This window comes from Marmota marmota, unplaced genomic scaffold (genome assembly GCF_001458135.2).
Source record: "Marmota marmota marmota unplaced genomic scaffold, marMar, whole genome shotgun sequence".
Taxonomy (NCBI): domain Eukaryota; kingdom Metazoa; phylum Chordata; class Mammalia; order Rodentia; family Sciuridae; genus Marmota; species Marmota marmota.
Genome location: NW_026000037.1, coordinates 55024552 through 55038470, shown reverse-complemented (window position 1 = coordinate 55038470; position 13919 = coordinate 55024552). Strand labels below are relative to the sequence as shown.

Sequence of the window (13919 nt, the reverse complement as noted above, 5' to 3'; positions counted from 1 at the left end):
AGACATATGATAATCACATGAATTATTTTTTTCCATTTCACATGTAAGATATAAGCTTTAGTCAAGGACATTTTTCCCCTGTGCTAGGAGAAATGGTGATAAGCGTCAGAGCAGGGCATGTTGGCTACAGTTTTAGAATGCTGTGCTAGAGTTTAGATGTTGTGCTAGAGTTTTAGAATGATCTTAAGTAGGTCTCATGTACTCTGCCCTCTCATTGCCCATTTTCCCATTTAATCTGGAGCAAAGCACAGAGTACAAGTTTTTTTCATCTGTTGTTAAGAGTATCTCTAATTAAAAGGACGAGTTCTTCTTAGAAGTAGAACATAATGAGATGCTTTAGGTAGTGTCATTGACCCCAAAAGCATTCATTATTGGTTTACTACAGGACATCTCCACTGAGTGATATTCATTGATCTTGCCTTACTAGTATAGAGAATGGGTGTTGGTGTTTTTCCCCATGAGAACTGGTTAAGAGAATATTTTACTATGTGCTCATTGAAATTGCTGATAACTTATTTGGCTAATGGCAGGATCTTTTTGGAAAGAATATTTTGTGCACAGGTAAGAAAGGGAATAATGTAGGGTAAACTGTGAGTTGATTCTCAAGCTTCACTGTTGATCTTGATGGGGATTTGAAAGTTGTAGGCAACATAGCATCTAGACTCATTTGATTTCCCAATGGAATGTGTCTGTCACAGATTGGTACAAATTTAAGGAAGCATATGAATAGACTTCTGAATTTTATGGAAGCATACATGTTTCATGTAAACACTACCACTACATTTTAGGAATGACCTGACCCTGTTTCTTGGGCCAGTATTCTAAACTCTTGATAGTGCTGTCATTTCATATCCTGAGCTATATTACCAGGTGCTTTCAGCTTTTAACTAAAATAGTCCTCTGATTTGCTAGCCACCCCCAACTGCTTCCTATAATTATGGAGAGCATACAGTATTTTATTTATCTATTATATAGGGAATTAAAAAGTTAAATTTATTAATATTTAATGTACCTATATATGTGTGTATATATTATATATAATATTTGACACACATTAAATATGTGCCTGCTGTGTTTTAGGAAATGTTGGGAACATATCAGTGAGAGAAACAGAGCAAAATCACTGTCCCTGTGAAACTTACATTTTAATAGGAGTAAAAATAAATTGTTAATTAGTAAATTATTGTTACAATAGGATAGGAGCAGTATGTTAAGGAAAAAAAAAAAGAATGTGTGGAGATGGAGTGTGGGAGGAGGCTGTGATTTTTGTTGGGGTTGGTCAGGGCAGGCCTGATAGAGAAGGAACAGAGAACAAAGATTTGAAAATGGCATAGGAGAACTAGAGTTCATAAAAACTAAAGACTGCTGTTATCTTGCTACCCTCTTGCCCCTGTGGCTGTCACTTCTTTTCACAGAAGTTATCAGGTGGCAGTGTTTCTTGAGAGACTTTTTTTTTGTTCATTTCTATATAAATATATACTTAAATCTAGCATATCATCTAAAAAACATGAATGGAATGATAAAACTATAATGTTTTTGCAATATGCCTTATTTTCTTGGAAATCTATTCAATTAAATATTGTAACTACCTCTTTATTTTTAATTGTGGCATAGTGTTACATTAGATGGATAGAAATGGTTTATTTAACTCTTTCTTTCTTGTCAGTCATTTAGATTGTTGTACAGATGTCATTCCCCTCACTTTTTTTGTGTATGCACTTGGGTCAGCACATATGCAAGTACAGTATAGATACTTAGAATTGGGATTGCTTGGTTGAAGCGTCTTCAGATTTTGGATTTTTCATAGTTGCTATCAGTAACTAGATCAATGTATATCTTTAAGCATCTTTGAGAATGAAATGCTTATCTGTGCAAAATGGCACATTTAAATGCCAGAGTAATTATATTTTGATAAGCTTTTCAATAATGGTTGTCATTTAAATTGCAGTCTAGTTGTGCTTTGACCATAAGCTGGTAGAAGTCTGGGCTAGTATTTTATGCATGTGTGTGCTCCCCTTGCATACATGATTGTTGGTGACATGAACATCCATGCACAGAAGTAAAAACAAGAAGCAAGTATATGAACAGGCATGTAGTATTTCTGAGGAGGTCATAAATGGGAATAAAGATCAGAAGATGTTATGTAATTGAGGTGAAGTGCAGAAAATGTAGCCTTAGTAGTGCTATGTTTAGACAGTAAGATGCTAGAATAAATGGATATTTTAGGCATGGTTAATTTGTGAGGTGCTGTTTGGTCTCTGGGGAGTCCTGGGGTACAAAGTATTACAATATTAGTTAGTGAAGATTGAGAAAGCCGGAGTAGGATCTTTGTCAGAGGGATCTTGGGAAGATGCTGCTTATCCTGGAGTATATTTGGAGGCCATTCTATGTATGCCTAGGAAAATTTCAAATATAAACAATACATTTTCAGAGTTATACCATTTATCTTAAGATTCATAGCTAGGTACTTTGAAAAATTGGTCATGTGTTCCTAGAGAAATATTTTAGAAATAGTCTTGCAAAACTATTAGTCACCCACTAGTAATTAATGATTTGTAATAAGTACATAATTCATTCTCATTTATTTATCATCTTATTCTACTTGGGTGGAAGAAAACTTCAGAGACTAAAGTTTAATAATTACATTATTATTCATGATAATATAGTTAAGTAATTGATAAAATATGTAAACTGTACCTGATGTCTCTGGAATTGGGTTAGCCATTGTGGAAATTATACAGGAAGAGAAGAGCACCTGCTTTCTGGAAGCTTCTATCTTTTGAGGCCTGAAGCAGAGTGCCTTTTGTGGGTAGTGTTTCCTACTTATATATCTTCTTATCTCAACTTTTCATCTGTTATCCTCTTATTGACCTTCTTTTGATCAGTGGTTTCGGAATTTCTTTTTTTCAGGCTCTGAGATAGTAAGTACTTGTTTAATGACTTTTTGTCAATTTTACATTATACTTTTAACTTTCTACATGAAAAGTGAAATAAACTTTATTTTTAAATTTAGTTTCCTTTGGTTTTTTTCATTGAATGGAGGAAGATGTTCGCTAGGGCTTCGGTTAAAGCAACATTTTTTTTTTACAGCGTCACCTCAGATAGGTGGCATGAGAACAAATGATTCATAGTCGTGCTCAACACCAGAGAAAGTGAAAGATTTAAAATATTCGGTGCCTGGATTCAATCACAAAGCCACAGATGCTAATTTACTAGTTAGGGGTAATGTCCCAGCTACAATGCTTTTCAGAGGGTTGATCCTGTGATTCTGATTTGTGGCCAGGTTCAAGGTCTACTGACTATAAAAACATCACAAATCAGGCTGAATCCAGAAACCCAAAGAGAAATCAGGAAGATTCTGTTTTAAATATCTGCGTATCAGAAATTTCAAAATAAAAGAAAGAGAAAGGCAGAAGGAAAAACATTTTTAGAAATCTCTTGGAGAAGTCCTTACTCAACCAGGCTTAATGAAACAGTAGTAAATATTTTTGGTTGAAGCCCAGTAGGACCCACAAAAAGTACATTGAAGAGCTTTGTCATGGAGAGTTTAGTCTAGCTTAATTATGAAAATCTTTCTGTTTCTTTACTCTGGGATCTTATCTCAAGGAGAAATGCATTTGAGGTGGATTTAGATTGAGGATGTTCTTACTAGATATTAGGTATAATGAGAAGGTTAAATTTATTGCTTATATTATTCATTATTGTTAAAGTAATGGTTTTTAAGACTTCCACTAGCTTTTTAAAAATTATTTCTGATGAAATATGTTTTCCAAATCCCCATCAACTCTTAAACATGTTTTATTCTCCACCCCACTTTTGTGCTACTGGGAACTGAACCCAGGGGTGCTCTACCACTGATCTGCATCCCCAGCCCTTTTTTATTTTGAGACAGTGCCTCACTAAATTGCTCAGGCTGGCCTTGAACTTGGCAATCTTCCTGCCTTGGTCTCCGGAGTCACTGGGATTACAGGTGTGTGCCATTGTGATTGGCTGCATATTTGTTTCTATATCTTTATGTAGAAGGAGAAAACATTTCATTTCTGCCTCTAAATTTATTACAGTTAGCTTTAGTCATCTTAGACTGCATTAATATGATACTTTAATTATGCCACTTTCTAAAGTATGTTATCACTATAGGTAATTGGCCTTCTGAGTAATGTTGGAAGTTAGATTTATGATCAGAAATCTGCTATATTTCTGAAAATAAACCGTATTTTGGAATAATTCTAGACAGAGAAATGGTACAAAGATAGTAAGTGCAGAGTTCCCTTCACCTGGTTTTTCACACTTGTTAATTTCTCCTGGAATCCTGGTATGTGTATCACAACTCAGAAAATAATATTTTTATATAACTATCAACTAAACCCCAGAATTTATTCATATTTTACTAATTTGTCCACTAATGTTCTTTTTCTTTTCTTGGATACAAACCAAAATACCACATTTCATTTAGCTATGTGTTAAAAATAGAAAAAGAAAAGATTAGACAGAGTTCTATGAAAGTTGTAAAGCATATGTTTTTTCTTTCTTCTGTCCATTTTGAGATATTTTCCTCTCTTTTACCCTCTCCCAGATCCCCACTGAGGTTTAGTCATAGAGTGGTGTCCAACATTAATTTATTTTTCTTTCCCCTTTCTATTGAAACGTTTGTTCTCTTAAATGCCCTTCTATTTAAGAGAGGGAAAACTGTTCAAAAGGGGGAATATATCTGATAAATTTCTATTATGCTGTTGATATGTAACAGCTGCTTAATGGGTTAGCATATTTTTTTCTTTTTTGAAAGTTTTTCATTTAAGAGTATAACCAAAAGGCCATCCTCTAGTCTCATGGAGAGGGTTCACAATAGTGATATTGAGCAACTGCACGGAATTGTCAAGGAAGATATTTTTGTACAGGGGCTTTCAGCATTCTGAGCACCTCTGGACATCTTCCAAGGAATAATTTGCATTGCACCATTGAGAATAGAAGCTGGTCCTTTGGTTATATGCCACTTACACCTCCACAGTGACTCATAAGGCATGTGTGGTTCCCTTGCCCACTCCAGTCATAAGCTCTCCATCAGACCAACTGCCCAGGAATAAGGGACCTGGGTGGGTGATGGGCCTCCCCAAGGAAAGGAGATGTTTTCTCCTCTGTGTCAATGCTAGTGAGGGTGCTTAGCTTACTGTTGTTCTTTGGTTAAAGGTAGGATATGCTGTACGGGCAGTTGTGATGTGTGGTTATACATCAAGCCTAAATTCAGACTGGGGAATAAGACTGAATGATTCTTCCCAAGAGGTATTTGGTGTAGGCCATTGCCCTCTGGCTAATGAACAGATATTGTTTTTTTCTTCTACCATAGTCACCCCCCAACATTTTATTATAAAACATTCAAACATACAACATTAAAGCATTTCATTGTGAATGCCATATACCTATCACCTAAGGTATAACTTACACTTGCCTTATGACATGCAAATCCATCAACTCATCCATATTCTCATCTGAATTTTTTGATGTACTTCAGAGTAAACTGCAGACCTCAATGTACTTTCCCCTGTTAGTTCAGGATGAACATAGTTATTTTTGAGGAAGCTCAGAGGGTATGAATTTTATATCCTTAAATTTTAGACAATTTTTGCCAGAAAGAATTTCTGATTATTTTAGAATTGGTAGTAGGTTAGAAATGGAAGATCCTTTTCATTTGTTTTCATTGCTGTTTTTCTTTAGTTTTTTTCTTTTCTTTTTTGCTGTTGTTGTTGTTTCTTGTTTTGTTTTCTGTCTTTCAAGGTTTACTACAGGGCAGAGTTCATAAAAGTCAGTTGTGAGGTAAAAATGATTTAGGTGTCAGCTCAGGGCCACAATTCCAATTTTTGAGAGAAAAATGTAACCGATCCTTCTGTTGGGGAAAATTATTTTAAAAAACCCACTTAACCTTATACATTTGTGAATTACAATCAATAGTTACAGTAATAATTAAAGGGGCAGTTTTTACTGAGTCTAAAACTTCTCATTAGATGAAAATATCTAATGAAAAAAGTTGTTATCCAATTTAAAATATCAAATAGTCTATGCTTTTTCACTTTGGCTGAGTTGCTCTCTCAAACCCTACAGGTCGTCCTGGAGAACCCTTTAAAGACACAGATGTTCTCCCATCTAAACAAAATTCTGAATCACAGGCCAAAGTGGGACCCAGGCATTTATAGCACATTCCCTGAGTGATTCCAATGCAGGCAGTCAGAAGCATTTGGGATATAGTTTAGGAAACACTACTGCTTTAAGATCTGAACATTATTGTCTCTGGCAGTTGGTACACAGTGTAACTACATTGACCTTGATGTCTCCTTTTGGCTTCCTTGAGTAATATCATGGTGGTTCTCTTAACAGATCTCGGTGAACACCAGCAGTATCCCCGAGCAAATACAGTCCCTCTCCGTGCACGACTCTCAGGTAGGTTCCTTTGCCAGTCATTTCCATTAGAGAAGCTTTGTAGGCAGACCTTTAGAGAAACCCACCATTTAAGCAGGTAGACAATTTCAGAGTACATTGCCAAACCTGGGGCTTATAAACTCTCCCTTTGAATAGATATGGAAAAAAAGGATGGTTATTATTGACCATCCTTTCACGACCTCTAGCCTTTAATGATAGGTTCAAGAGCAAGAAAAAATTACTAGAATGCTTTTGAAATTGCTGGGACTGTGGAAAGTACGCAAAGGAAAGAAAATGACTCACCCTTCTGTTATATTCCAGCCACAAAACATTGTAGCTAATTTATACTTTTCTTTTGCTCTTGGTTGGATTTCTATAACCTCTTTTCATAATTCTTTTATTATTGAATTTTATGGGCCAATTCATCTCTACAACTTGGCTTGTAAAAATAATAGTCCAGTGACAGTGAAATGCATGTACAATGCATTATTATAAAAGGTGTATGACAGAAGACCTGTGCGGTGAGTCATGCTGAGTGTAGTCAAGGATGCTGAGCAATTCAGGGCAAGGACTGTGGGTATAGAGTTGCAGTGCAGAGTCACATTCTAGTTCTGCTATAGAATTGGTAGGCAAATACTTCTGCTCTTAAAGAGGTTATAATAAGCCAATCCCCAAACACCAGAAGTCAAAGTTTTCTCTGATATGTGGAAGCTAACACACAATAAGGGGCGGGAGAGAGAATATAAATTCAGTGGATTAGACAAAGGGGAATGAAGGAAGGGAGGAGAGATAAGATTAGGAAAGACAGTGGGATGAATCTGACATAACTTTCCTATGTTCATATATGAATGCACCACAGTGAATCTCAACATCGTGAATCTCAACATCGTGTATATCCATCAGAAATTAATTAAAAAAATAAAATAACTATGGCAAAAGTCAGAAAGATCAATAGAGGGAAGGGAGCAGGGGGTAGGAAAAGGGAAGGGGAAGGAGAGGTATTGGTATCTGAATTAGAATATGATATATTCCATGCTTTTATAATTATTTCAAAATGAATTCTACTTTCATGTATAACTAAAAAGAATCAATAAAAATTTGGCATTCCTACCACAAAAAAGTGATTATACTATAAAGCATCATCAGCCTTAGAATCACAGTATTTTTTTCCTAAATCTGTATGTTTCATTTAAATTTGTTTCTATTTTGCCTGATCTCTATTTTAGAAAGCAGTTATTTATTTGGGAGATGGCTAGAGCAACGGGGTTTCTTGGTTGTGGAAAGCCTGTTTGAGGTCTGATAACCTGGCCTTTATCCTATGGCTGAGGAATCAAGACTTGCAAAGATTGAGTAGTTTGTGCAAAGTCACACCATGGGTCAGAGGCAGAACCAGAGTTCAGTGTAGGGCTTTATGCTGTGTCAGTCAACTCAGTAGAGATAAACAGTAGGGATTCACTGAACGATGAAAGGCAAATAATAATAATAACAAAAAAGAAAGCAAAGTGAGCAAAGGAAATAGCAAAAGGGATTATAATAACTAGAATTGTTTAATATTTTATAGTTTATGGCTCACTTTCATGTATATCGTTTTCCCAAAACTTTTTGAGGCAGGTATTACCCCTGCTTTGTAAAGGGGAAAACAAGTCTTTTCCATGGGCTTGTTCCATGTTTACACAGCTGGTAAGTGGCAGAGCCAAGTCTTGACCCTGAAGTCTTGTTATTTTTCTCTTCTTAGACAAATAAATCTACTAGTGGCTAAGGATTCATGGGAATAGGGTGGGGCTATGTGGCACAGGCACTTGAAATAGATAATCTATGTTCAAGGAAATAGGCCGTGGGTGAGAAAGGCAAGAAAGAGAAATGGATGCCAGTCCTACTGGTTCCACCGTCCTCTCCACCTTAAGGTTTAAGGTGCCCAACCTTTGTGCATCACCAAGGCCCAGTGGGTGAGACTCCATTGCTCTAGCTATAGGGTGCCACTTTCGATGGCTCCACTTTGGATGGCTGACCCTACTTTGAATTTACTGCAGCTTGTACCAGTCATTCACAGTGTCCACCCTACTACTGAGTCTCTCTCTTTGAAACATTCTGTCCACATTTGCAATGGGAATTGGGCATCATTTTGATCTTCACTTAGAGGTGTTGTGAGGCCAAACAAAACCTGCAGGTCTGAAGTCCTAGTTTTGAAATTTCCAGAAAGAAAGGGATGCATGGTTAAAGGATATGGTGATCTTATTCATTCTTCTTTCAATAAAGTTTCCAACACCATTTGCTGTTGTGTTTTTAAAGGGCCAACCCAACTCGAGTGAAGACTACAGAGAAGCTTCTTGCGCTGTGAACCTCGTTTTAAGATTGAGGTAAATAATGCTGTTGTTTATTTTCCATCATTTTTCTTATAGTACAATATTCTGATCTCTTTCATTAACTTTTCAGGACATTAGCATAAAATAAAATTGTTTTAACTTACTTGATTTCCCCAAACAACCAGTGTATGCCATATTCCCCAAACTAATTGTGCTCTTTTAATTGCTTGCTAAAGAAGACCAAGAGAGAAAAGCACTATATAAGAGTCTGCAGACTCAGGGTACCCATCACTAAGCTTTTTTTTTTTTTTCTTTTCTTTCTTTCTGGGGTTTTTCCTTTTATTTTTTAACAATGTAAGATCACAGTAAGAGATTTTTAATGAGTTTCTTTCACACTCCAGCAGTCAGTCTCTGACAGAAATAAACCATGCTTGTACTACAAGTTGCCTGTTCAGAACATTTTTCAGTGGCAGGTTTGATCAGCCACTGTGGAGAAATGACAGATATATTTTGAAAGAGCCTTCATTCTTCTAGGAAATGGATACAAATATGGTGCCTGACAGTTGATAGCCTGGTGAATGAAAGCTATTTCTATTTTAAGAAGTTTTTAATTTAAAGGTTTATCTGCAGATATTCTTTGTTGAGCATTTGGAATCTCAAGACAAAAGAAAACTGCTTAACCTCATTGTAAATAGCTTAATTTACCAGATTGGTCAGAATATTATCACATTTTGGAGGTATTCTAAAAAAATTGTGTGTGTGTGTGTGTGTGTGTGTGTGGTGTATTGTGTGTTCTCCTTCGGAAAATTATGCAAATAAAATTTGGCTAATGACATGTTCACATGTTCAGAACTACAAAAAGTGGGTTTATCATCATGGTTAGTTTCTGCCCTCTGAGTTGTCTTGTCCATTAGGGCAGATTATCACCACCAATCACCTTTACTTCTGACAGTCAGTCAATCTGCATGCAGTCCATTTTCACATACTTACCAGGAGAACCTTATAGGAACCTTGGTTGTGGTTTAATTCAGAGTTGATTTCCCAGCCAAGAAGTGTAACTATTACAAGACTATTTTTCCTGATATTTGAAAGTAGCCTTGATTATTATTCGCAATTAGCAAATTTACCTCTGCCAAGGAATGAAGCAGACTGTTCCCTTTTGTTTGCCTTTAGAATCAGATATTTCTTTCATTTATTTTTCACTTATTCAATTATTCATTCATTCAACCAGTATTTATGAGGAACCTACTCTGTGCCAGGTCTAGTGTTTGTCATTGATGTGCAGGGGTGAGTGAAACTGTAGAGTTTACAGTTTTGCTCCTTGAGTATACAGAGTTGCAAGTGACCTTGAGAATCTAGTAATCAGGCTCCTGCTTTGTATATGCAGGATTCTTTTCTATGGTGTTTCTGCTAGATGCTCATCTAGCCCCTGAGTCTAATTCAGCTCTCCTTTTCTCCACAATTGCCCTTTTGACACTGAAAAACTTTGTTGAATCCTCAACCTTCTGAGGATTAAAATGACCTTCCTATTTTGGGCTCCTATGAGCTTTAATTATGCCCCATTGAGTAAATGGCAGGCTTTCTGGATAAAAGTCTCCCCAGATATGTGTCCATAAAAAGCATGATCCTGAGCCTTGCCCTAGTTATTGTTTTGTTCTAGGTACTAGAACTATATAAAACAAATACATTTCCTCTCTTTTCTGAGAGAGTCATCTGTATATTTTCAGGGCTCAATCTTCCCTTTTCCTAGGCAAAAATGCTGCAAATATCTTTAGCCTTGCTTCTTATAATATAGTTTCTACTTTGCCCTATAGTCCTGGTTGCTCACTTTTGTTAACATTTAGTCTGTACCTGCTTTGGTTACCTTTTCCTTTATGGGTCTTAGGTTGTCATATTTATAAGCTTGGGGATTATAAGCATGTTGCTCCATGAAGAAGGGTTCTACATTTAAATAAATTAAGAAATAATGTATACTATTCATCTGTTTGTATAACACACACACACACACACACACACACACACACATACACACACACCTTTTTTGGAAACCATAGGAACATTTAAATGTTCTAAAAAGTTCCACAGGACAGGAATTTGTTTTAGTTTGTTTAATCTAAATCCTTTTGACTCAGCTGTCTTTTCATGCAGTTATTTCCCAGTTTTAACCATGTCCTATTTGATCATAGTGCCCATGTGTAAACAGGACTCCCATGTGGTCTGAGCAGGGTGGAATATGGCAGTAAGATCATGTGATGTTTTTGCAGTGCACACTCTTTCTCCTTTATCAGTTCAGGTTTTCATTGTTTTCTGAAATATCAATGCATATTGGTGACACAGTTGTCATGACACAACAGCAACCAAAACAATATATATATTTTTTTTGTTTCTAAGCTTAGTTCTGAACCACAGCTCATTTTAAAACTCTGGGTGTGACTTAGTTATCACTAGAACATCCACCTGTGAGCATTGACATATGTCATGCCCACCACATATTTCAGTCATGATCATCTGTGTATCATATTAGTTACAATGTTTGGGTAAATGTCACTTTCCCATTGGATGAATCTCTCTTTTAATATTAACCTAAAACATTGATTAGTGCATTTAGTAGTTTAAGGGAGGGTCAGGTCTTCTGGCATTTGTTTGAAGCCACTCATTTTTAAAAAATTTGTTTTGTTTTTAATTGACACAGAATGATTGTACATATTTATGGGGTATAATTGACATTTTACAGTGTCTAGTGATCAAATTAAGGAAATTAGCATTTCTATCACCTCAAACATTTAGTGTTGGACAGACTCAAAATCCTCTCTTCAAAGTATTTTAAAATATATAATAAATTGTTGTAAAGTATACATTCTCTTTATACTAGAGTTATGAAACTAGAGTTATGAAACTCTAGAATTTATTCCTCCTTTCTAATTATATTTTGGTATCTGTTCGCCAATCTTTTCCTATCTCCCTTCTCTCCTAATCTTGTATCCTCTAAAGACCACGATTCTACTCTCTATTTCTATAGAATTCACTTTTTAAACTTCTTCCTATAAGAGAGATTATTTGATCATCTTGTCTTTCTATGTCTAGTCTATTTCCCTTATCATAATGATCTCTAGTTCCATTTATATTGCTTCAAATGACAGGATTTCATTATTTTTGTGACTGAATAGTACTCCATGGTATGTGTATTTGCACCACATTTTATTTATGCATTCGTTAGCTGATGGGCACTTAGGCTATTTCCATTTCTTGTCTATCATGAATAGTGTCGCCATAAACATACAAGTGAGTACAGGTGTCTATTTGACACACTGGCTTCCTTTCCTTTGGATATATACCCAGTACTGGAGTTTCTGGGTCATATGTGTTCTATTTTTATTTACTTTAGGAGCCTCCATACCATTTACAAAATGGCTATTTATATTTACTCCAACAGTATAACTAGTTTCCCTTTCCTCTATATCCTTGCCCGCACTTGTTTTCTTTTGTCTTTGTGATGATAGCCATTCTAACTGGGGTGATCTTTTTGATTTGCATTTCCCTAATGGCTAGTGTTGTTGAGAGTCCTTGTACTTCATTGAGAAGTAGCCTTTGAAAAGTAAAAGTTAACTGCCCTTACATTTTTGTCATCATTCTGTGCTAATGTAAATGTACATTCTGTACATATTGAGCACCTACAAAGTGCAAGGTACTGTTCTGGGTGCTGTGATATACAGTAGCAGACAGAAAAGACAGATTTCTTGATCCCAGGGATCTTACATTCTAATGTCAGGGAGAGGAAAAATGTTAAGTATTCAAATTCTGTCTCTGTCATATCAATTCTCTGTCATATCAGTTCTCTGAAAGAAAATATATGTCTATATCTATGTCAGGAGTATAGAAAGCAAGGGGAAGATTATTCTACATTAGAGAAGGTGTATTAGTTTTCCGTTGCTATGTAAAAAGTTACCATAAGCTTAGTGTCTTCAAACAGCAGCCATTTGTTATTTCAGAGTATCTGTGGATCAGAAGTGTGGCAAAGCTTGGCTAGGTCACCTGCTCATTGACTCAAAGACTGAGTGCAAGGAATCCTCTGTTGCAGCTGAAGGTCCTCTCTCAAGCTCATGTGGACTATTGGCAAAGTTGTGGGCTGAAGCCCTTAACTCTTGTAAGCCACCCCCTCCACCGAAAGTTCCACAACATGATTGCTTTCTCAAGAGCAGCAGGAGACCATCTTCCTTCCCCTCCAAGGTCTTAGTCCTTCTGGTAAAGACTTTGTCTATTAAGTCAGTCTCACCTAGGGTAACCTCCCCTTTGATGAACTCAAAGCCAAGTGATTCAAAGCCATAATTGCATCTGCAAAATCCCTCCACCTTTGCCATGTATTGTAACTTAATCCAGGAGTGATATCCCATCTTATTTTCAGGTCCTGTTTATACTCCATGGGAGAGGATTGTGCAGGACATGTATAGCAGAGAACAGAACTATTATGGCTGTCCTAGAGTTCTGCCTACCATAGAAGACCTTTCTGAGTAAAGTGGTATTTGAGCCCACAGACCCTGTGATAGAAGAGAGGAATCAAGCCACAAGGTAGAGTGAACAGCAATTGTAAGGTTCTATTTGGGAAGCAAGTTTTAAGCAGGAAACCATTATGGGCAGAGTGGTAGGAGATGAGTTCCATAGTCAGTGCAGGAGCCCAGTCATGTAGGGCTCTGTAGCTTGTGGAGGAGATTTCGGCTTTCACTCTTCAAGTATGGGAAGCTGTTAGAGCCCCATGAGAAGAAGAGTGATATGATTGATCTCTGTTAAATTTTAAAGAGAGCTCTGCTGTTGCTTAATAGAGAACTGATTATATAGTGACCATTTAGGGTGGCAGCTAAAGCCCCTCAACAGGTGACTACAGAGCTTCAGTGAATGATGGTGTGACTTGGACCAGGATGGGGACTAATGGAGGTAGTAAATAATAATTGACTTCTGGGTAAGAAGCAAGAACTCAAAGATTACTCAAGGTTTTGGCCTGAAAATATGGGTTATTGGAGTTGTTGTTTCCTGAGTTGGACAAGAGAATTGGAGTAGAATCAAGAATTTAGTTTTCGACTTGGTGAGTTTGAATCATCTATTAGGTATCGATATGGAGATGTCAACTAGGCATTTGAATGTGTGATTTCAAAGATATCTGAGCTAGAGATGTAACTTTGAGAACTGTTGGTGCATACAGCATTTTAAATGATG

The 13919-nt window shown here is 36.5% G+C and overlaps 1 protein-coding gene across 1 annotated transcript in view; it reads left to right on the top strand.

Moving 5' to 3' along the window:
• Stk39 (serine/threonine kinase 39) overlaps positions 1-13919 on the top strand; it is a 234037-nt gene that overhangs the window by 126463 nt on the left and 93655 nt on the right. Inside the window, exons 13-14 of the mRNA XM_015479274.2 lie at positions 6367-6429; positions 8698-8765. Of these exons, the coding sequence (XP_015334760.1) occupies positions 6367-6429; positions 8698-8765 (131 nt within the window). The remainder of the gene's footprint in view (positions 1-6366; positions 6430-8697; positions 8766-13919) is intronic.